General features: G+C 38.5%; 1 protein-coding gene across 3 annotated transcripts in view; it reads right to left on the bottom strand.

The window, feature by feature from the left end:
• zmat4a (zinc finger, matrin-type 4a) overlaps positions 1-24111 on the bottom strand; it is a 152008-nt gene that overhangs the window by 14678 nt on the left and 113219 nt on the right. For all 3 annotated transcript variants that reach the window (XM_028458460.1, XM_028458461.1, XM_028458462.1), the window contains one exon: positions 15451-15547. In XM_028458460.1, the coding sequence (XP_028314261.1) occupies positions 15451-15547 (97 nt within the window). The remainder of the gene's footprint in view (positions 1-15450; positions 15548-24111) is intronic.

Here is a 24111-nt window from a genome sequence, read left to right as displayed (position 1 = left end):
AAAAAATTGAGCCATATGTGACCCTATGAGGGTTTTTTAATCATGTTGTTGATGATGTAATGTGTTAGTTGATGATTTTAAATGTTTTTATAGATGATTTTAAATGTTCTTATTGATTTTAAGCTGTTGAATGTTTTCTGTTGCACTTTTTGATCTTGTAAAGCACATTGAGTTGCCTTGCGTATGAAATACGCTATACAAATACATTTGCCTTGCCTATGACTACAATAAATCTGCCAACCCTGGCCTATTGCATTGATTGTAAGGGGGTCGACCAGGGATGGGCAACTCTATCACAGCGGGGGCCACAAAAATGTGATTTTATCTGATCCAAGGGCCACATTATCAACATTTATGTCAGCATTTAGAAAAATGACTGATCTGAGCATTAATACAGGGGGTGGTGTCTTTTTTGTCATTGTGATTTTGTTGTTTTGTTAGTTTGTAGTAATTTTGTGTGTTTTTGGAATTATTTTTGTGTGTTTTTGGAGTCATGCGTGTTTTTGTAATTTGTTGTGTTCTCGTTGTAATTTTGTGTCATTTTCTGCATTTATGTTGTCCATTTGTACATTTTTGGGGTTACTTTCTGTATTTTTGTTGTTATTTTCCTGTCATTTTGTGTAATTTTGTTGATAGTTTGTGTGTCTTTGGAGCTATTCTGTAGTGTGTTATTGTTTCTAGTGTTTTCCTAGTCATTTTGTTTGTTTAAGTGGTTGTTGTGTCTATCTTTTTTTGTCATTTTGTGTTGTATGGGTCATTTGGTATTTTTTGGAAATTTTTTTGTGTACGTTGTGCATTTTGCTGTTGATTTGTGTGTTTTGGCAATTATTTTGTGTATTATGTTGGGCTTTATATTCCTTCCAACTTCTTGAAATACAATTTTTGGGGATTTATTTTGGGGGCCGCACAAATTTAGACAAATGGCCATATGTGGCCACTGGGCCGCCAGTTGCTTATGTCTGGTGTAGACTGTAATAAACTTTTTTTGTACAAATAATGAAGGAATCTCTGCTGACTTGACTCTAGCTTATCTTGCGTGGCATGCAGAGCATCCAGCCTATACTTAACTATTGTCACAATCTTTGGAAACCAATTGAGTAGTGCAGCGATTGACAGCAAATAAATAAATCGTAGCTTGGATCTCATCTTACTTCCCCATCTTCAGGTCTAGAGGAGACTGTCAACACATAAAAACGAATCAAAGTGAGAAAGGAAGCAGTAGAACAGCCACTTGCCCCACTTGGATGTTGACGATGGCCTTTTCATTCACAAACCGTGACTCTGAGTTATCTACGTGAGCACAAGGGAATTAATTATGCGCCAGATGAACAGGGGAAATGAGGCTGAAGAATAAACCCCATGACAATCTCTCCCTCCCTCCTTCTCTCTTTAGTGTTCCCTTTATTGTCCGTCCCAGCTTCTTCTGACGGTTGCTCTCGTCATCGATACCCACATAAAGGAAAAACTCCCTCCGCTGAGCAGCTAATGGGCGCAAGGTATAAAAATGGCTCGGTGCTTTGCCAAGCACTAGCTGTGCACCGTTGTAAATTGTGGAGCCATTACACAGGAGCTGTACACTGGGAAAAAATATGAGCGCTGAAAATCCCTCTTTGCTAAGCCGGAGCATTTTTCTGCTTCATCGCACGATGTCCTGGCGATGTAGAACCAGAAGTCTGTTGAACTCGATCAATCTAATAAACAAGTCTAGAATATTAGTATCGTATAGTGCTGACGCTAAAAATAAAAAAATCAGTTCCAAAAAGGAAAAAAAAAAATATAAAATTAAAGGTATTGTCTCAACATTAAATCCACATTCAAGGATTAGGTGGAGAATGGAGCGGAGGACAATTATAAAGGAATACACCATTGAAACATTCCTTTTACTGCACAATAACATGGATTATCTTTATCTTTGATACATGGATTAGGTAAATAAATCTGATGGGTCTCTTGCATGTCTCTTGTTTGTGTTTCACTTTCGCTTGTTACCCGTGCGCTGATTTGATGTTGTTTGTTAATAAAATTGGTGCTTACCACTAAAACAAAGGTACATACAGTATTACATTTCTTTGAGAACAAGAATTAGGTTTTCACTGTTGGGTCGGACTCGGACGAGAAAATGCGTCCCGATCCACACTCTAACTGTGACGCAGTTATTTATTTACACGCCGTTTACTGCAAGACCTGTGCACACGCCTCTGCGTACATCTGTGGAACCAAACAGTAGTTTAGTCCACTGTGCTTGTCTTCGTTCAGATTTTTATTTTTGTAATCATTGGGTGTAATAATTGAAATCGTAATCGAATTTCGATTAACTGAGCAGCCCTGCGTTGTATACTTGTAAATTATTATAATTATACACTTATTATTATTATTTGTTTAAGTTTCTAACTATTATTAATACATTGCATTTTTTCATTTATTTTAACACACTGGCTGGAATCTTCAAAACATTTCTAGAATATTATTTTTAAACAATTTTGACAAAACTTTACAGAATATTGGTTTTGATGCACATAAATAAAAACGCAGAATCTGAACCTTAACTGCCCATATTACGATCCATATGTTATGATTACTAGACTCCGTATGTCTATCTATTTCAACGACCAGTTGATGCTACAGCAGCACCTGGACTTGGGCTGCAGCAGAAAAAAGTAAAAACGCTGCAGGAAGAACATCTGATGGAATATTTTGTGTGAAAAAGCAATGAGAGCAAGTGTCAAGGCTCATTACAGAGCGCTGCTCTGTGTTCAGAAGATGTGATCATTTGTATGCACATGTTTTACATCTGGAGCGAGGGAGAGATGGTGCCTTAAGGCAGGAAAACGGAGCAGAATAAAGCTTTCACTCACACCCACAGGAAGAATCCACACGCTCACTAAAGAGAATCAGTGAAAACTGATTCCGACTGTATGATGCTATGTGAAAGGTTTGAGCAGGACAGCAGAAGTAGACCCTCAGCTTTGAAATACAATGTATGATATCGGAGGGTATAACTTCAGAACTTTCAGTAAAAAAATCTTTCCTGACGTTATCTGTAAAAACTTCTGAAAACTCTTTATTGTGCTCCGTATAAGTGCAGCACTTTGAGAGCCACTCTGCATCAGAGGGCCATAAAACCCTGAGAACACTTGTGTTTAATGATCTGTTGATCATTTAAAAAAAAAAAAAGCATACAGCAGTTTACAGCAACTTTAATGGGGACGACAATGTATTTATTTTATGTGCAGAGACATTGAGTTAATCTACTTGATGACATAACATTATCACCAGTGGCAGGAGAGTTCAAAAGTGATGATATCTGCATTATGGCTCCTAAGTGAGGGGCAGATCTGATTTCTTGTGATGTGTTTCTCCAAAACTGCAGCTCTTGTTGGGTTTTTTTGTGAATAGTGGTCCAAAAATGAAAAACTATCAATTCAAACCTGAATATATGGAAAGTTATTCTGCAGCTTTGGTCCTACCATTCTTGATAATGTTTATAATCATTTTCCCCTTAAGGTCCACCCAGATTTCAGAAACACGCCTGTCCAAGACATTCCCAAATTGGAATGATAACTGTGTTTGAACCCTTTGGTGCACATGCATGGGGATGGTGTCTTTTGAAAGATAACATTCTGAAGTTTCTCTAGAACAATTTTGAACAGGTACCAGTACAATTGAGTTAGTGTAGTATGAACATGAGAGTACAGCTATTTACATCCTCGCCTGGCTAAATTCATCATAAGGAGCCCCAACAGACATATTTTAAATGGTCTTATTGTGTTAAAATTATTTCATTTAAGATGCCAAAATACATCTTTGACCACTTCATAGTTGTCACCTAATAGTTGAGACTGAGTTTTCACTGATCGAAGTTTTATTCTTTCAGCAGGATAACTGCCACAAAGCAGGAATAGTTTACTAAGTTTGAGGTGTCTGAATCTGAGGGATCCTTATCAACCACAGAACTGTAATTCTTGTAAGCTTTCCTTGAAGCTGTAAATATTTTTTTTTCCTGCTGAAATGGGATGTTCTCCCCAAGCACAATCTTGTAAAAAAGAATGTAAAGAAGTGACATTTTCTGATGTAATGTCAGCTGCGATAATGATAAGAGCATTAGTGCAATGTCCAGTGTAGAGGTTCAAAACCTAAAGTCTAGTGATACATATAGCTGAAATATGTATATAGTAGAGCAATAACAAAAATACATTCTGTTGTAGGGATGGTTGTTATAAACTCTCACCAGATGTGAAACTCAACACCTTCTCTTGTAGTTTTAAATGAAACTATCTACATAATGATTCCTGAATTTAATACAGATGAAGTCATGATGATTTTCAACTTGAACTACCCATTTATACTCTTGGCTCGGCTCATTTTCGGAAGTTTTCCCATTTGGGTATCATATTGCTGCCTTTTTGTTGAGGTGTGGAACAAAAAGCCTTTGATTGACTTGTTACTAGAGGAGTCACTTAATACACGTTGCCTTCTCAACCTGCTTTAACTGCAAAAACGTTACAATAGCTAAGACAAACGCGTATATTTTCCATTTAATCATAAGCTTCCAGCTTTAATGTCCTGCCCACTTTGTCTTGGTGTATGATATGTGTGTGTATTGGGGACAAAACTGCAGTCATGGCAACACTGCGGGTTGGTTGGAGTGTTTCACAGTGAAATGTCTCTACAGCCGTTGGATGGATCGTTCTAATATACAACACACTTTTGAGCCAATGAGCAGAGACACTCCTAGTGATTCTTTGACCTTTTTCTTATTGCCAACATTGGTTTGGTGGAGAAAACCACCTTTAAAACATTTCATCATTTGACATGGCTTTTGAACATGCCCATGAATCAAAGTCACAGCGATGAACAAAAGCTTGTACGGATCTTCTTTGTTCAAATTATTTAAAACCCTAAACATGTTCATCAGGTGAATTATTTCATCTTCAAGGTGTCTTGATATGTTGTATTCATTCATTGTTTGTTGAGTCAAAACAAACAATGGAACAATTTTCAATCCTGTCAGTTTCCTTCCATTTTAGTCACTATTTGATTGAGCTCGTCAATGTTTTGACAAATTAGCATTTGGGATTTATGTCATAAACCACATACACCTGACAACATTCTCATATTCTACCTCAATGCCATTCTTTGAGCAGTAGAGGGGTTGTCTTCTGTGTGAAAGGTTGGGGGTTTGATTCCAAGGCTAAACCTGTCGCTTTATCAGAGTGTTTTGGGCCAAGGTTGCAACTATATAGTGCAATGTTTCAGCGGTAACTATGCCTGTTTTTTCATCCGATAAATAAATAAATTCATTAAATTGGATGTTTGTGACCATCAACTCCCTAAGGAGGGAAATACGTGAAAGGAGAGGTCATTGTTACACTTGAGAGATGGAGGAACGCATGCGCGTAGACTACGTCACTTTCTTCACTTTCGATCTTTACGACAGAGCTCCTGGGACGTGGTGTTTGAATGTAAACCGACAATACAACATTATTTAAATATTTTAATAGTACATATGTAAATATATTCAGTTTTTTTGGTGTTTTTAATTGTTAATTTAAAAAAAAAGACAAAAAGGAAAAACCACCGCAAGATGATATATACAAAAACGGATCAAAGCACAATACACAACATTGACAATCAAGGCAAGGCAAGACAAATGTATTTGTATAGCGCATTTCATACACGAGGCTACGTAATGTGCTTTACATGATCAAAAAGTGCAACAGAAAACATTCAACAGCTTCAAATCAATAAGAACATTAAAATCGGCAGCAAAAAAACATTTAAGATCATCAGTAAAAACTTTTTAAATCATCAACAAACACATTACATCAACAAAAACATGACCAAAAAATCTCCCTCTCTATCATACGCAGTAGAGAAAAAAAGTGCCTTTAACTTTGATTTCAAAATGTTCACAATAGATGCTGACTTCAGCTCTGCTGGCAGTTTGTTCCACTTCTTTGCAGCATAACAATTAAACGCAGCTTCATCATGTTTACTGTGAGCTCTGGGCTCCACTATCTGACCTGTGTCCATAGATCTGAGACCTGCTGGGACTCTGAGCAGTCCTCTTTTCCTTGCTACCAAAGACAATCACCTTCATCTTGTCATGATTTAGTTGAAGAAAGTTTTCACTCATCCAGCAGTTTACTTTTTCTAAGCAGTCACACAACACCTCAGTGGGACCGTAGTCATCTGGGTTCAGTGATAGATATAGTTGTGTATCATCTGCGTAGCTCTGATAATCAACCTTACAGTTCTGTAAAATTTGTCCTAAAGGAAGCATATAAAGGCTAAACAGAAGAGGTCCAAGAACAGCGCCCTGAGGAACCCCACAGGACATTGGTAATCTGTCAGATTCAAAGTTTCCAATGCTTACAAAATAACTTTGCTCCTCCAAGTAGGACTTAAATCATTGCATTACTTTTCCATTTAGTCCAACCCATGTTTGCAATCTGTGCAACAAAATGTTATGTCCACAGTGTCAAATGCAGCACTTAGATCCAATAGAATGAGAACAGATACTTTTCCTGAATCAGAGTTCAACCTTATGTCATTGATCACTTTGATAAGAGCAGTTTCAGTGCTGTGATGAGAACGAAAACCTGACTGAAATTTATCAAATATTTTGTTGAATGTTAAGAATTGACTCATTTGGTTGAAGACCAACTTCTCAATGATCTTGGCCATGAATGGAAGGTTGCTGATTGGTCTGTAGTTAGCCAGTATAGAGGCATCCAGTGTTCTCTTTTTTAACAGAGGACAAAAACCAAAAAGAAAATTAAATAAAAACCAAAATGAATCAGAATTTGCTCAAACATACATTTCCAATAATTTGGGTAAACAGCAGTTTAGAATGCACAAACTGCTGCTTTTTAAATAGCAAGGTTTCAACCTTTTAAATACTACACAAACTGCCGTAAAATAGACCGACCGGATTGAGACGTGTTTCGTGCTTTTGGTATAATGTGTTGCTACCAGGGTTCGGATCGATTACATTTTTCAGTTACAATTACATTTTAATTACCCATGTTCAATTACAATTCCATTACAATTACAGTGATCATCATTTTTCAAATTACAATTAAATTAGGATTATTTTTATCCTCAAAAAAGTCAATTACAAATACATTTTCAATTACTAAAGTTCAATTACAATGAATCACAATTACTCAGCCTGAAATAAATAACCAACTTTTCTTATGGAATTTTCAAAACAATTACAATTTAATAACGATTATGACATCAACAGATTTTTTTTAAATTACAATTATAATTACGACATAACTGTAAATAATTATCAATTATATTGACCCCAATCCTGGTTGCTACTATTGTACAAGAGTAAAATCAGTGCAATGACATACAGTATACAAGGGGAAATATTCCAATACTCAAATAATTTGAAAACTTGCTCTGTGTAAGTTATAAACATTAGCATGTATGAGCACCTATATGATGATAATTCAAGGCTTTCCTTTATGTTCACTATAATCTCAACCCTGACACACGAGTCTTTAAACCTCAAAGCTTCTGCTGCTCCGTCAGTAGATGTTTGACTGAATCACTCAGCTTCTCTGTAGCCGATCAGCGACTGACACCCATTACCATGCATGCATGTTCACACTCGTGCATGTGGGCTGAATCTGCACACACGCATGTCGTGACCAATGATGGATGGGCGTGCAGTGACGAGCTGACGGTGCAGTTACTGCACCGTCAGCTTGAGTTGACCTAATGATGGCAGCCTTGACTAGCAGTTAACTCACACACAAAAAAGACATTCTATTCGTTAATAGCTTCATTATTGTTTATTTTCCCTTTAAGAGGTACCTAACATTTCTAACCTTTAGTTGTATACTTCTCTAGTAAGCCTGATGAAGCTCAATAAATCACCAGAAGTTCTTGAGAGAGTCTCTGAAGTCCCACCTGACATTTACCAGTGACTGTATTCATTTACACTGTCTTATTATAGGACGTACAATAAACTATTTTTTTTTCCAATTACGCAGTCTAAAGGTCAAAACGGTTATTAAAACCATTAAATATACATTTCTGTGCCCTATTTAAAGCAGTACGTATAGTGTAGAGTTCATATATCTTGTATAATGAACCATTTGTATTTAAAAATGTGAGGTTCCAACTGCAAAAATATAGGAGAACAAAAGAGACACAGTAAGATGCCATTTATCTATTGTTGGCTTTTTAACTTAAAACAACCCAAATAAGTAGAAAAAACGGTATGAAGGTATTTCTTTAAATTAAGAAGAACGTTTATATTTCATAATGGGATAATCTATAAGCATCAAACAAACCTTACTGAGTGAAATGGGTTGGAAATGGACTTATTATCAGTGACGAATGATAATTATCGGCCCAATAATGGAAAATGTTCTTTTATCAACAAGATAAAACCATTTGAACCAATATAGTAACCCCTTTTAGCGCAGTTCAACCACTTTAGCTTAGCTCAGCTAGCACTACTAGGTGCAAAGCAAACCAAAACATTTGGAACGCATCACTGTTTTGGAGTTTCTTTGCAGTTTCAGAGAAAAGCAGCACATTTAATGTCTACAATACGTGGAACAAAAGCAGTTTACAGTCAGACTCCAATATTTCCTGTAGCTTCACCAGCTGTGAAATAATCCTTAAAGCCTGAACCTTTGTTCTCAGACAATAACCTGTGGCGTTTCTCAATCAATCAAGGAAGACAACACATTTTTTCTTTCTTTATTATCTTGTCTGTGAGCGATGCACTTTATTTAAACATATCAAGGAAGTTCTAAAGGATTTGTTATCATATTTTTTTTTTAAATAATATATAACGGTGCATCACTATCATATCTTCTCACTTTAAGGTAACTGAGCAGTCACTCCTGCTCCTGCTTTTGCTCCTCTACATCAGCGGTGGAACATTCAATCACAACGAGGGCCACAAAAATGTGACTGTATCTGATCCAAGGGCCACATGATGAATATTCCTGTCAGCATTTCGAATAATGACCAATCACAGCGTTAACAGGAGAAAAAAAAGTTTTGTCTTTGTCTGTGGTTTTGATGTTTTCTCAGTCTTTGTGTGTGTTTCAGGGGTCACTATGTATGTTTTTGTTGGTTTTTTTTGTGTTCTTGTTTTAATTTCTTGTATTTCTCTGTCATTTTTTATATTTTTGTCGATTTGTGCATTTTTGGGGTCACTGTCTGTATTTTTGTTGTTTTCTGTTTTTCTTTCTCCTGTCAGTTTGTGTGTCTTTGGAGCCATTCTGTAACGTTGTGTTGTTTTGTCTGTTTTTTTTATTGAAATTTTTGTCATTTAGTTTTAAGTGTTTGTTGAGTCTCTCTTTGTTATTTTATGTTTTATGAGTCATTTTGCGTGTACTTTTGCTGCCGATTTGTGTGTTTTGGGAAGTTTTTTGTGTATTATGTTGAGCTTCAAATTGTTTCTTCACTTTTATTATTATAATTACTATTATTATTATTATTATTATTATTATTATTACTATTTTTACTATTATTATTATTATTATTATTATTATTATTATTATTATTATTATTATTATTATTATTATTATTATTATTATTATTATTATTATATTCCTTTCAACTTTTTGACTTACAATTTTTGGGGATTTGCTTTGGGGGCCCGCAAAAAATTTAACTGAGGGCCACACCCCCAAGCTGCCAGTTGCCTATGTCTGCTCTACATTGAAGCTGCCCAGCTTTTTTTTTTGTCTCATAGGCTTTGTTGGGGTGCTCAGCATTGTGTATAAACTCATGATCAGTTGAGCACAAACGAAAAGTTAAAACACAAGAAACCACCGTTAAATCAGACCCAACTGGTTCATCTCCTGCTCTGGTTTAAGCTCATATTTGTGAACGCAGGAAGCAAATGAGGATGTGAAGCAACACGGCCGTGTACTCGTGTTAAGATGGTATTGATCACGGCGCTCATTAGTACACCTGCCAGGGGTGAATGATTAGTGGCCTTCCCTGAGTTGTAATTGAAGTACCTCGTGTCTGCTGTGACCTCTGTTTATTTAAACCGAGACGGGACGAGCGACCATGCAGCCTGATATCTGTGTTTGCTGTTGGGTAGTACATCACAGGGGCTGTGCTCGTATCGACGTGACATTATCAATCTAACACCCACACATGCACACACAACGACTGGGCTGAGCCAGTGAACCGTGTATATCAAAGCTAGTAATGGAAAATGATCAATAACTGCAAACACAGAGCAACTGACACACATAGAAACCAGTTGCGAGTTGTTCACACACGCAAACACAAACACACACACAGGTTTAAAGTGTCTTTCTCAAGGACACTTTGACACACATGGATAAATAAGGCCTGGGATTGAGATATTGTTGAAGGACAACCCGCTCTAGTCTACGACCTCCACCTAAACAAAGCATCTCCATCTGAAAACCAAATGGGGCCCCAGGGCCACATAATAGTTTTGAAAAATGACCAACAGCAATTTCAGATAGAAATACCAAAGCATTCTTGACTGAAAACATGCAAACTGCTCTGTAAAACTGTTGACCCACTACTGACTGAGTTGATCGTTTAATCCTGTTTCTTTATTAAAAAAAACACAAAAATGACAACCGCTTTTGCCAATACTCACTTTAATGGAAGTGTATTTTCAATAGTAACGTCAACAACGTTTCTCCTGACAATTACCTGAAAAAAATACATGTTGGCTGTCTTTTTTGCCCTTACATATTTTGTCTGTATGTACCCGTACCCGTATGTACCTGTACAAGTCATGTTTTCGTGCTGAAAACATGACATGTCAAAAAAATTATATAATTAGTAACTCACAGTGATTTGGATAAGTAACTTTAATCTGATTACTAGTTTGGAAATAGTAACACGTGAGATTATTTGTTACTAAAAAAAAGTGGTCATATTAGAGTAACACATTACTAAGTAACTAAGTATCCAGAATCAGACACTTAAATAATTTTCAGAGTAAAATGATATTTACATTTAAAATGTGCTTTGCTACAATAAGACGGGGACACATTGTGTGGTTGAGGCTTTTCCTGGTTCTGATTAATTAAATTACTATAATAAAAATGTATACCATTATTCACCAAAGAGATACACTTTAATCAGTTTAGAGCAGTGTTTCTCAAACGGGGGTACACATACCTCTAGGGGTACGCAAAGGCACTACAGGGGGCACTTGAAAGAGAGGAAAATTAACAAATAAATTGTCAGTCTTGGTCCCACCCCAGGCACAAGATGACCAGAAATTATAAAAACTATAGAAATAAATCTATTCAGGAGCCACTAAATAAGTGTTTTTCAACCTTGGGATTGGGACCCCATGTGGGGTCGCCTGAAATTTCTGAAAAATTAAAAAAGATTTTAGAACAACACAAAATCATATTTCTATACTTTCACTTTGTGCAATATAAATGTAGTTCAACTAAAACGCAGTAAAAAATAAAAATAAAAAAAGAGTGCAAACCTGAAAAAAACTAATTTTAGAAAAAAAAATGTCTTTAGGGTTGCCAGAATTTCTTAATATCAAAATGGGGTCACGATCCAAAAAAGGTTGGGAACCACTGCACTAAATACTGTTTCTTTCCACTTATTTACAAAATGAGGTTATTAAAAAGGTGTCATCATCACTCGTTAATTTCATCATTATGCTCTATAGTTGATTTCAAGTAGTTTTCTGAGCAAAATGCTGTAGTCGGATAAAGGGGGTACTGGGATTCAGAAATAAGAGAAAGGGGGTTCTTGAGCCATAAAAGTTTGAGAACCACTAGATTAGATAAAATAAAAATCTCCAACTGGGTTTAGTTTAGAAGGACCTCAGTGGCTGTTGTTTCCAGCCTGTGGTTTAAAACACACATGCACGCACATAAACACTCACAATTCTTTCACTCCCTCCGTGTGAACTGCTGTTAACTAAATGACCTGAATAGCAGCGAGTCTGCGTGGATGAAATGAGGTTTGTTGGGGTGGAGGTGGAAGCTTGAGGGGTCGCGTGCAGTGGTTTCTTGCCGTGAGAGCTCTGCCCTGCTGATGGTGGTGATGGCAGTGTGTGTGTGTGTGTGTGACAGTACGTGTGGCTGGGGATGGAAGCCCAGTGGCTCTGACTGGGCAGGCATCCGTGACTAAAGCACGAGCGTCATTAAACTGCACGTCACGTCTCCTGCTGCCAGCACGGCTGTGGACGCGTGTGGACGACGGAGGGAATTAATTCATCCACACGAGCGGCGTTCGCCTCCTCCATTCACACCTACGGCCCACAACACACCACACAGATCACTCCCATCCGTTTTTCTTTTTGACTGCTGTGGGTCAAGTAAGCAGTGCAGAGGAGAAGATGGATGAATAAAGGGATGCTGAGGTGTGGGAGGCGAACACTGTTTAGCTTCTTATTCAACAATACTGCTGTGCTGACACTCAGTTTACTCTCTCTCTCTCTCTCTCTCTCTCTCTCTCTCTCTCTCTCTCTCTCACTAAATAGTGTTTTGTTCAGCAAAATAAACATAAAGACGGACTATTATCTTTTTAAGTGCCTCTAAAGACTTTCATGGTCACTTTACAAACAGGCTGAAAGCAAAGTCAATGAGTAGTAAAAGGAACAATAAACACAGTTCATATGAATATTGAGTGATAGAAATGAAGCAGTAAAGCCGAGGGCTGCAGCAATCAAATAATTTAGTATTGAGTACTTAATTTAATCAGATTTTGAAAATTGTTGCATAATTCAATTTGAATATTTAACCATGATGGAGGGAAACGGGCTTGTGATCAGAGGTGGGTTAAATGCAGAGAACTAATTCATAGCTCTACATATGTGACAACAATAAAGGCTATCTATCACCTCTGCTTATTTATTTATTTGAATGAACATACAGTATCTGTATCGGCCAATGTCCAAGGTTGTAGTATCGTCATCGTATCAGAAATAATCAAGTTGTATCGAGACACCCCTAATATGTATATTTCTTGTAAAGCTGGAAATGCAAGTACATTTTAATGTTGCTTTATTATAATATAACAATATTTTCTTCTTTTTCTGTCTTTATTTTACCTCATTTTGTCTTTGATCCTCCACTGTTTTTACAAATGTGGCCTTATGTACTTGATCTATGCCTAACAAAACGCATCATTTTGCACTACAGTATATTCATTTTGTTGCTTTTTAAAATGGGACCGACTACTTGGAGCCTGTGTTCTTCAAATCATGTGATTGATGAATTGACACAGCCCCACTGCCTGTAAACATCCCAGTGCTTTCTATTGGAGTGAAACATTCAGCCTGATTTTAAGATCATTTTTTGGTCAAAATGTCAAGTTGTGCTGCTTTTGGTTGCTCTAAACCAGTAATTCCCAATTCAGGGGTCCCGACCCCCTGCGAGGTCGCGAACCGCCAAGTGGGGGTCACAAAGATCATTTCAAGAATGCTCCTCAGGACGCGATAATGACAGATTTATGGCTCTCACATTTGCACGTCACTTCACTGCACCACAGACACACAGGTGTGCGAGGCAGTAGTAGCTCACATTAACACACTGCTCTAAGCTTGGGACAACATTTTAAAAATAAAGCGTTGGTTAATAGTAACAAAACAGAAAGGCAGTGGTCAGGGCAACAGAGGAGAGCGGGGCAATACCACTGACGTCGCGGGCGCGCTCGTGAGCGATGCACCGACGTCCATGGAGGTGCGCTGACACAGCAACCGGCCCGGTTTGCCGTCCAAAATCCCAGTTTGCACCAGCGGGCTAGGGCGAGACCGCTGCGCTGTCCGACGTGGTACCCAGGTGCCGTGCGCTCGTTTCCGAGGGCAAAGAGAAACCAGCCTGTGCCCGGTTTGTGGCTATTAAATAAAGGCAAAAGCCCCAATTGAATCTATTAAACCTGATTTGACTAATTGTTCTGATTGATAACATGTAAAGGTTGGGATACACTGTGCGATTTTTTACTGTGCGACTAAATTCACAATTCACGTTCTCACACTATACAGGCCGACACTCAATCTCACACAATCTGACTTCTCACACTGTACGTCCGTACACAACACGTCGGGATCTTGTTTCCAGAAATGCAACATACAAACTAGAAATAGAAGAAGAACTCTGAAGCGTTGCCATTGAAACGGAAGAAGTAGAAGAACCTGGAAGTGGAGAGACACTCGCAAAACACAGCAAAAAGAGCTTTAAAAAAGAAAAGACTGCGATGTGATGGAGTAGGAATTGGCTGGATAGACGTGGACAGTACGGTCTGTCAATTTCACAGCGGTCCTACAGTGTTTACGCGTGCGCAGTGTGAGAGTTTAAGGTCCGTGGCACTGCTTCAACAGTGCGATACGCTCACGAGGAGCGACCAGGATTTCAAACATGTTTGATTCCCTTACGACCATACGATTACTGATCAGGAGCTGATCGTAAGGTGTTAACCACTTCTCGTGACCTCGTGTATACTACACAATGAACAACACACGATTTCACAGAAACTCGGCCCGATCGCAAAAATAGACGCACGAGTCAAAAATTGCCACAAAATGGGCCAAAAGTCGCAGTGTATGCCTGCCTTAAATTATTTCATGGATGTCATGCTGTTCTTCTCTGTGGTTTTTACATTTTCAATTACCACCTGGGATTGCCGGGGTCGTCAGTCTCTGTCCCCGTTATTTTGGGGGTCGCAGGCTGAAAAGTTTGGGAACCCCTGCTCTAAACAACCAGGAAAATGTAAAGATGCTAATGTAACCCTTTTTTGTTTACCATAAGAGGATATAAACAAAAAAAAAACATCTGTGACCGCAGTCGGCGACAGTTCCACATGCGGTTTGGTGGTAGACAATGAAGCAGAGAAGAAGACCTCTCCTAAGGGGCCTTTACTCTCCCTTAAACAGAGCACGGCCGACACTCTGGTGGATGAAGTTAGCAAGTAAAAGTAAACTTTTGGGAGTCTTTCTATCCTCAGGGTTTGTGTGTCTTCTTCTGTCTGTGATTTACTCAGAGTAAAGCAGAGTATACTTTTCAAAGTCAAAGTCAGCTTTATTGTCAATTCCTTTGCATGCACAAACATACAAGGGAATCGAGAAGACGTTTCTCACTTCCCACGGTGAACAGATAAAGTGCTCAGGCACAACAGAAAAGACATTCCTATACTAAAGGTAGACATACAATTTTTACAACAGATAAAACATTTACTAATACCAAATACTAAAACTAATACTAATATATAAATACTAAATACTTTTCCAATGTTTGTTAAAATATTTAACATTTTTTTAGAGTAATAAACAGAAAGAAAACATCCTCAGGAAGCAGGGAACTTCAAGGACCACGATGAAAGCACGGAAATGTACACATATCTCTGCCAGAAGGCGAGGTGTAGCATTTAACGTCTGCTACTGCAGCACTAACACTTAAAAGTGGAGATCAGACTCAGCGGGGAGCCGCAACCTGATCCACTTACTTGTTTTGGTGCTTTGAGCCCTGCAGATGTGCGTGATACTGTGCCACCGAGTTGAGCGTGACGCTGCAGACATCACAGGTGTAGCTCCGCTTCAGACCTGGGATCAAACAAATAAATGTATAAATCAAAGGAAATGAAAAGTGACTTAATTTCATACAGTATGAAGAGCGTTGTGGCATTTTAATGCTAATAGGAGCTTCTCTCTCCCACACGGTCGATGTGGAAATCAATCCACTGAACACAGACGACTAAAAAGCGCATTTCCTTCTTCACACACCAGGTGGGCATTTCTACATTTGCCTCTCAAGAATGATGCTGATGAAACGAAACAAACAGAATAAAAAAACAAAAAAAAACAAAAACAAATCGATTGCAGCCTCGCAGTGAAATGTCACACGTCTCAAACTGAGGAAGGTGAATTTCACGCGCCGACTTTTACAGACTCCATCTTTCAAACACGAGCCCACAGTTTGAAGTCAACAGGACGAGCACAAAGAAGACAGATACTTCATCCAACTTTCATATGTGTGGAAACCATTAGGTACACCTGAGCCATCTAACAGCCAAAACATTACGACCACGTTGTGGTTTGGGGTTTTGAATGCACCCCGGAGCAGTCATGTATTACTTTCTGTGAGTTTAGCAAATGATTGTATCAGCAACCTTTTGGATTTGAAATGACAGAAACTTATTATTTCAATCTTCTGTCCAACAAAAGTGAGAGTAGATGTGTTTACTGAAACCATGACAAAATCCCAATTTACTAAATCCTAAACCCTGATTAAATAATCTCACAAAACCCTGTAACAATAACTAAAACCATAATGTTTGTCGTAAAATACGTCTGATTGTTTTATAATTATACCAAAGATTGGGATTTTGCCAAATTTTCATATAATGGTTTGGGATTTTGTTTGTTGAGATTTTGTCCATTGCGATATGGTCCAGTCACCATTTTGACAACTTCTTTCATTCCAAGGTTTCTTCTAAAATGCTGTTATTATAATTATTATTATTATTATTATTATTATTATTATTTTTTTATTATTATTATTATTTTTTTTTTTATTATTATTATTATTTTTTTTCTTTATTCTAGTTGATTATTATTTAATGTTACACTATCTGAGAGAGCACAGGTCACCAAGACAAATTCCTCGTGTGTATTCATACACTCTGATTCTGATTCACGTAACACCAACTGGTTGGATGTGGTTCCGATTTTAGGGTGTTTTCCTTGTTCAGCTGAAAAGCATGCGTGGATCTGTAACAAGATAGATGATAGGGCATCCAAATGCTATTTTGTAAAGTCCAGGGAACTGGTTTACGTCATGATATGCAAACGCTGATTGGCTGAAACCTCCAGCATGGAGATGTGGCTGCCCGCTAATAAAGGGATATTACATGCATGTCTAAGGCTCAAAGTTTATAAAAATGACTTCAAAAACATCTCTTACATGAAGTAGTAACAACGATAAGCTTTAGACTTACCATTTTACAGTGCATTCATGGGATGGTTTAGTGAAGTTCATGCTTTGACAAGTCAGTGATGTAAATAATACATATTATGGCAAGTGGTTTTATTGTTCATAATAACTCTTGGGCTATGCAAGTACCTGTAAGTGGCAATGCTGTGAATATGACTGTGATTACACTACCAACACCTTTCATAGTTTACAATATAAAGAGATTCACCAATCAGAAAGAGTGATTTCTATTTATAGTTGTATTTGTCTTACGGAATTTAATGATTTTTCTTATTCTCTTTAAAAAAAATCTCCTCACTGTGATCTTACTAATATTAAATCTGCTCCCCGTCACATCAGATTATGTGTGCTGTGTGTTATTGCCGTCACGCTGCACTAATCTTATTGTGGCAAGAAAAATGGCCGTCCTGATTGCCTTGCTCTCACAATTGAGTTAACTGGCACATAAATATGCAGAGGAGCAAAAGGCCAAGAGAAAATGGATGTCATTCCACACTCACAGAATCATATTACTCTATCCTCCTCCATGCAACCTCCCCTGAATCTCAGTCCAGGTTGTGTGGAAGGTGTTGCTGGGAATCTGCAGGTCATTTTTTGAGATGATAATGCCAGAGGTTTTCTAAAAGTGCGGTGGAGATGAATCTTCCCCACGGACAAAGCACCAAATCTCAACCTTTCACTTGACGGCTGATAAATTTCACAATAACCGCTCCGTCAGTCTTCCCTCGCCAAACTGAGACTTTAATTCTTCTGGCTGTTTCCGGATGCAGACGTGAGAGGAGATTAAAGCTCCACGGGAAGCACGGCGGGGTCGGCCTATACCAACAGCCTGAGTCGGAAACACTTTTTGATTGGTGAAGGGTTTGCGTGTCAGCTCGGGGACTTTTCTCTACTCGCCACCTGTGGCTCTTCACTCACATCGCTGTCCTGCATGAATGATGAGGCACCTCCACAGTTTCCACCACTCCATCAATTTTCTGTTCCACTTTGAAGGGCATTAGCGGGGAGTCGCTGGAGAATCATTTGTTTTAGTTAACTCGTCCCTTCTCTGGGAAATAAAAGACACCTATGGAGAGCAAGTTCTTATCAGTGATAAAGACAGTGACAGGTTTTCCATCCTTTTGTTCTTTTTTCTCTGTCCATTCTTTTTGGGTCACAATTCTCTGGTTTAGAAAAATACTTTTAAGATATTTGTCTGAGTGGATGTTCCATCTTTGGTTTATTGGAAATACATAAAACACAAATGATGCTGTAAGCATGAATATGCATTTTCATTAAATACCAAACATATTTTGCCTCTTTTTCTAATATGTTACTTAACTCTTATTGTTAAAGTTGTACATTAATTTCTCAAAAACTGAAATGCACACATTGTTCCACTTGTATTTAAATACACGTTCATACATTAGATATTGCTATTTTTATACAGACAATTTGCATACATCTTCTTATACTTTTTTACTATTGGTGAATGTGATATTAGCATTTTGCCGTTAAAGTTCTAATTCTCATATCAACACATATTACTGTATTTTGCAGCATATAGGTCGCTATTTTTTCCTTTAAAGTTGAGGGTACGGAGGCAGAATATTGCTGATAGTCCCCCCTACAGCGGAATGAATGTCGGGAAAGTGAAAGCTGTCACAGTTTTAATAACTCAGGATGGAGACGTCATGGTCCGCAGGACGGCGTCCGATCGTGGAACATTTGTTTTTATTTATATATTTATATTTATATAAAATAGGATTGGTGATTGTTCAAATAAAATAAAATAAAACGAAAATGATATGAATGGAAGTTTGTGGAGCGGTGCTGGCTCGTATGTAGTCACTGTGGGACGAGCGTATTTTTAATAAACGGCACACAGTTGTCAAATCACTGTGTTAGGTTTGTTCAGGAGCGATTACACACAGGACTCTGAGTCTGACAGATGACATGACACACACACACGGAGAGCGAGAGAGAGAGAGAGAGAGCGCTGGAACACTCCGGATGAAGTAAAAATCAGTTGGTTTGTGATAGAAATAAACAATAAACAGCATATAGTTGCCAAATAACCATGTTACGTTTGTTCAGAAGCGATTGTGTCAATGTGATCACTGTTGAGTGCACGGTAGCGGAGGGAGCGGTATATCAGTCTGATTCCTGTAAAAAGTCACCATAAAAAGCTGTAAATGGACTGATATGTAGACGCGTGGCAGTTAGGATGAGACTTTATGTGGAGATGGAAACTCGTTCGTTGAAACTGATCAGAATACACGGAAACCTTCGTTAACAGGAGTGCAGTTCCGATTGACCAAGTCTTTTGAAGGGCACCCTCATCAGCCATTAGGGTGCGGTCTATGTCACGGAGTGGCCTTTACTTGAATTTTTCTTGGAAAATTGCAAAATTATTGGAATGCGGCCAATACAGCGGTGCGTTCAATGGCCCGGAAAATATGGTAATATGCAGGAATTCCCCACCCCCAAAATCTTTTTTTTTTGCTGACATAGACCTTCAATCCAGGCATTATTCCATTGTCTTTCTTCGTAATTGGCAGAAAACCAACATCACTTTATTATGCTAATACCAGGTTGATAATGTCAGCAGGTCGATTATGTCCGACATTCTTAGAATTTGGCATTTACAATATGTGGCTCATAATTACAGTATCCCTCAAATATGGGTCAAGATGCAGGTTATCAGAGGGCGACACTGGTGCTACTGTAGAAAGAGAGAAAAGGACGGAGAGGGTAGAAGAAGAGGAAGAGGAGGAGGAAAAATTGAAGCGATGCTGAATGATGGCATAATGAATAGCCAAGGTAGAGGTGGCTGATATGATGGAAAGAAAGACGATAGATGTATTGCATGTACGGGATAGCAGCTGGGTGGGTAGTAAGGCTAGGAACATTGGATTTAGGTAGAAGTTGTTCTACTATGAAGTACACACCAAAAGTGGAGAGAGACAGTGCTGTAGTGAATGTATGCTGTGCATTTGCCCTCCAGGTTGGGTTTGGGATGGTAGAAAATGGAAGTTCTTCAGTGAGCTGGATGGGAGGAGACTTCAATGGACACAAAAAGGAGGTTGATTTTAAGCAGAGGGATGTGGAGATCATCTTTGGCAGTGTGAAAGGACCTGACTGTAACGCTATGAATGGTTGTTGTTGCTTTTGATTAATGCTGTAAACTAATGTTAACCCCTCAGTATTGCTAATAGAAGATGTAGCCTGACTTTAATCTAAACCAGCGATGTCAAACACATCTTAGTTTAGGGCCACATATTACCAAGTTTGAGCTCAAGTGGGCTGGACCGGGAAAAAAAAGCACAAATTCAAAATTGTGTTGCCCCAGTTTCACACTTACAATATCCTGGACGTTAAACAATTAGTCAAAATTCCTTGAGTTTTCAACAAATGTTCTCAAAATTAATGGGGATATTCGCAAACATTTTCCAGGTTTTAGAAAAAATATTCGATTGTATATTACTGCAATTCGGGAACTTATGAGTCATGTTTTTGCTCTAGTTTTTACATGAAAATCTTGACAAGATGGTCAAGGCACATGCCTTGAGTTTGTCACACGTGATCTCAACCGATGAGCTACTGATTTCCTTATTTCATTGAAGATTTTTAGATCACTTCGCAGTAAGTCCCCCACTGTTTCTCTGCTAGTTGAAACTTCTTGCCTACAGTGCTGAGACGTATCGCTCTGTGGCAGAATGACTGATCATGGGCACGCTGCTCTCCGTGGACTGTTTATAAACCAGGGAGAAGGTGGTGCTGGTCCAGAGATCATGCTAAATTAACCAGCTGCCATCTGCCTCCACTCTGATGTCGTACCATTCCTTCTCCGAGTGCAGCTGGGCCGACAGCGCTCACAGAGATGAGCGAGGATTCGAACGTTAAGTCCTTTCATGATGCTAGCAATGACTCATGGTTTTATCCCCATGTGGTAATAATACAAAAGAGCTCTCAATCAGTGTCCAGAGACTATTTATGAAATATGATACAAGAATAAATCCTATCATATAGAATACAGGGCTTCGCTGGGAACAGATGAGACTCGGCTGGTTCAATCTCCTGCTTTAAATTGAACCAGAGAAGGCGTTACCCTTTCCTTTCCTCCTGAAGACAATCTTAATGAGCTGTTTTGAATGTGTTCATCCTTGAACCTACAATTAGAGCTGTATTAGATCTATTTTAGAGTGAGGGGGAGCTCTGACTGTGGCACAGCTGAAAGCAACAGCTTGAAGACTGCAACCTTAAATGTGTCGGGTAGGAAGAGTTTAAAGGGAGACGATGCCATAAATGAGATTTCATGGGAATTATGAGGCTCCAGCCCAAAACAACCTTCAATGGAAACACGTTCAAAGCGCAAATATTGCTTTTATTTTGCAAAAATCTGTAATGGAGACCCAGCAATTTTAGTGGTGAAGAATCAAAACAAACAAAATCAAAGCACATTTTTTTTTTCTCATACTAAAATACAATGAAGTTGCAGATTAGTTCATGATCCACGAGCCATCAGCAATTGCAACTCAGAGCAGACTTTTGCACTGCATTTTTTTTGTATCTTATGTAATAACAATAATTTAGCGGACTCCTGGCAACACAAAGTATGTGTGACTTATCACTTCAAACTGTGCCTGAACGCCCACTGTGTGGACACATATTATGGGCTAGAGCTGTTAGCTGCTACGCATTCATTTCTGGATGAGTTTAAGAAACGATATGTGGGAAGAGTGGCTCTGCAGACCTTCATTAACATAAAAACACATCAATCTCTGACGAAAGTATCTTTTTCACCAAACCTCGGGAAGAGATCATGTGATCAATGACAAACTCATATTACATTTACTGTGAATTTTGACACTAAAGCTGTAATTTTTCTCACATCTCCCACAAGAACTTTAAAATCAATTTCTTAGTGCAAAGATGCCTTTTGCTAAAAAGATGAGTCATGTTTGCTTGGTAACACAGAGCTTGGCGTAACTTAGTGCTGCACAAACAGCCTTTTTTTTAATCTTAAATTTAGCAAGAAATGCCATATAATGTGTTATGTTTATTTATTTAGAAATACTAAATACTAGTCATGTTTTATATGTTTTTTTACAAAGTGTTTAATTTTATGTGGCACCAAAAACAAATTCACAAAATGACTCCAAGAACGCACAAAATTAAACCACACAATTGCATAAATACACACTCTGCTGCAGAAATAAATCCCCTTTAAAATATAAACCCATTTCCCACCACTTTTCTTTAAAAGAAAAATTACCACAAAACATTTGGTCTTGACTCAGGAGTTAAAAAGTCACTAGTGTCAAATTTATTCTGTGTGAATTCTACACAAATCAAAATCGTCAAAATGAAGAGGTCAACCCATCTCCCACATCTGAGGACCCACCTGCTTCACCCCAAAATTCACCTGCTTCCACCTTTTCCAACATTTCTCCTACCCCTGCCTTCTTGGATTTAACTGCCCGGATTAACAAGCTGGTTCTTGCTGGTACAAGACTGACACCCCACCCTTTACTCCACCATGGTCCAATCTTCTCTCCCCTAAAGAACCAATCAGCACCACCCATCCCTCCTCGACGATACCAGGCCCAGGATCCGTCTTCTCCTCAGGCTGATAAGAGCATGATCCAAACAGCCAGCTGTGTTCAACTTAGAGCACATCTGTCTTATGTGTGCTGGGTCCGTACTACAATACCTCTATTTGTAGGAACAAGGAGATAATAATTTGACTACTATAACATGGCATCCAAAGAGTCCACCAGTGTCTCCTGTGGGGTTCCTCAGGGCTCTGTTCTTGGACCCCTTCCGTTTAGCCTTTATATGCTTCCTTTAGAACACATTTTACAGAACTGTAAGGTTGATTATCAGAGCTATGCAGATGATACACAACTATTTATTTTATTTTTATTTATTCAGTTCATTTCCGACATGGTTGCAATCACAGAAATTCACTTTGACATTCAGAGCAAAATCACATCATTGTTTTTTTTTTTTTTTTTTGTCCTTTTGCATGCCGGAAAGGGCGACGGAAAAAAGCATTTTGCTTACCCAGATCAGTCCCCTGATTTGAACACAGATATTTTACATCAAACCTCGTTTCTTCCCTAGTCAAACATTCTCATCTTCTTCATACCATAAATTCATCTTTTCATTAACGTCTCTCTTTTTTTTTTTGTCCTTTTTTATGTGATGTGTTCTCGTCTGCAGTCATTGTTCCTGTTGTTACTCCTCCTCACTGTCCTTTTTCTCCGTATCTCCTCGAGCTTTCTTTTCCAGTCGTTGTTTACGTTCCTCCAACTCTCCAAACGAAAAGTACTTCTTCTTTCGGAGTACCTTCATATCCACGGAAAGTCGCCTCAGCATACAATGCATCAGAAAGGCACATGCACATACACATACCCCCATCAATAGCAGGCCAAAGATCATGACCCCTAGCAGATAGATGTCCTCCACATCTTCCACTGTCAGCAGGGAGAGACAGAGCATCTGGCTTCTCCCTCGTGCATCCATGACATATCCACTTGGGTATGTGTCCTTTGGACACGCTGGTTCGTGCTGTAGTAATTGCCTCGTCGTGAAGATTTTGTCGATGGCGCTCAATGACCAGTTGATGAGTTCCATGTCGTCGCTGTAGAGTTCAATGAAGAGTTGACTTGAGACCTGTATGCGTGTAGAAATATCCTCCGTGTTTTCTCCTTAAATCCTTTCAGATCTACGGATTGTTGTGTCTCTGCGTCAAGGCTATTCCAGAGGTTCATGGCTCTATACACAGTACTATGTTTCCCAACGTTCGATTTGACCCTGTCTGGTCTGAACATATATATATATATATATATATATATATATATCACTGAACCCAGATGACTATGGTCCAAAAGAGGTGTTATGTGACTTAGAAAAAGTAAACTGCTGGATGAGTGAAAACTTCCTTCAACTAAATCATGATAAGATGGAAGTGATTGTCTTCGGTAACAAAGAAAAGAGGTCTGCTGTCAGCGAGTATCTTAAGTCTCGATCTTTAAAAGCGAAAGACCAAGTCAAAAACCTTGGTGTTCTGATTAACTCTGATCTGACGTTCAGCAGTCAGATCAAATCTATCACAAAACAGCCTTCTACCACCTAAAGAACATCTCCAGAGTGAAAGTTTTAATGACTCAGAAAGATCAGGAGAAAC

The sequence above is a fragment of the Gouania willdenowi genome, chromosome 9, assembly GCF_900634775.1.
Source record: "Gouania willdenowi chromosome 9, fGouWil2.1, whole genome shotgun sequence".
Classification (NCBI taxonomy): domain Eukaryota; kingdom Metazoa; phylum Chordata; class Actinopteri; order Blenniiformes; family Gobiesocidae; genus Gouania; species Gouania willdenowi.
Note: the sequence above shows the minus strand (reverse complement) of the source record. Positions and strands in the feature narration are given on the sequence as shown.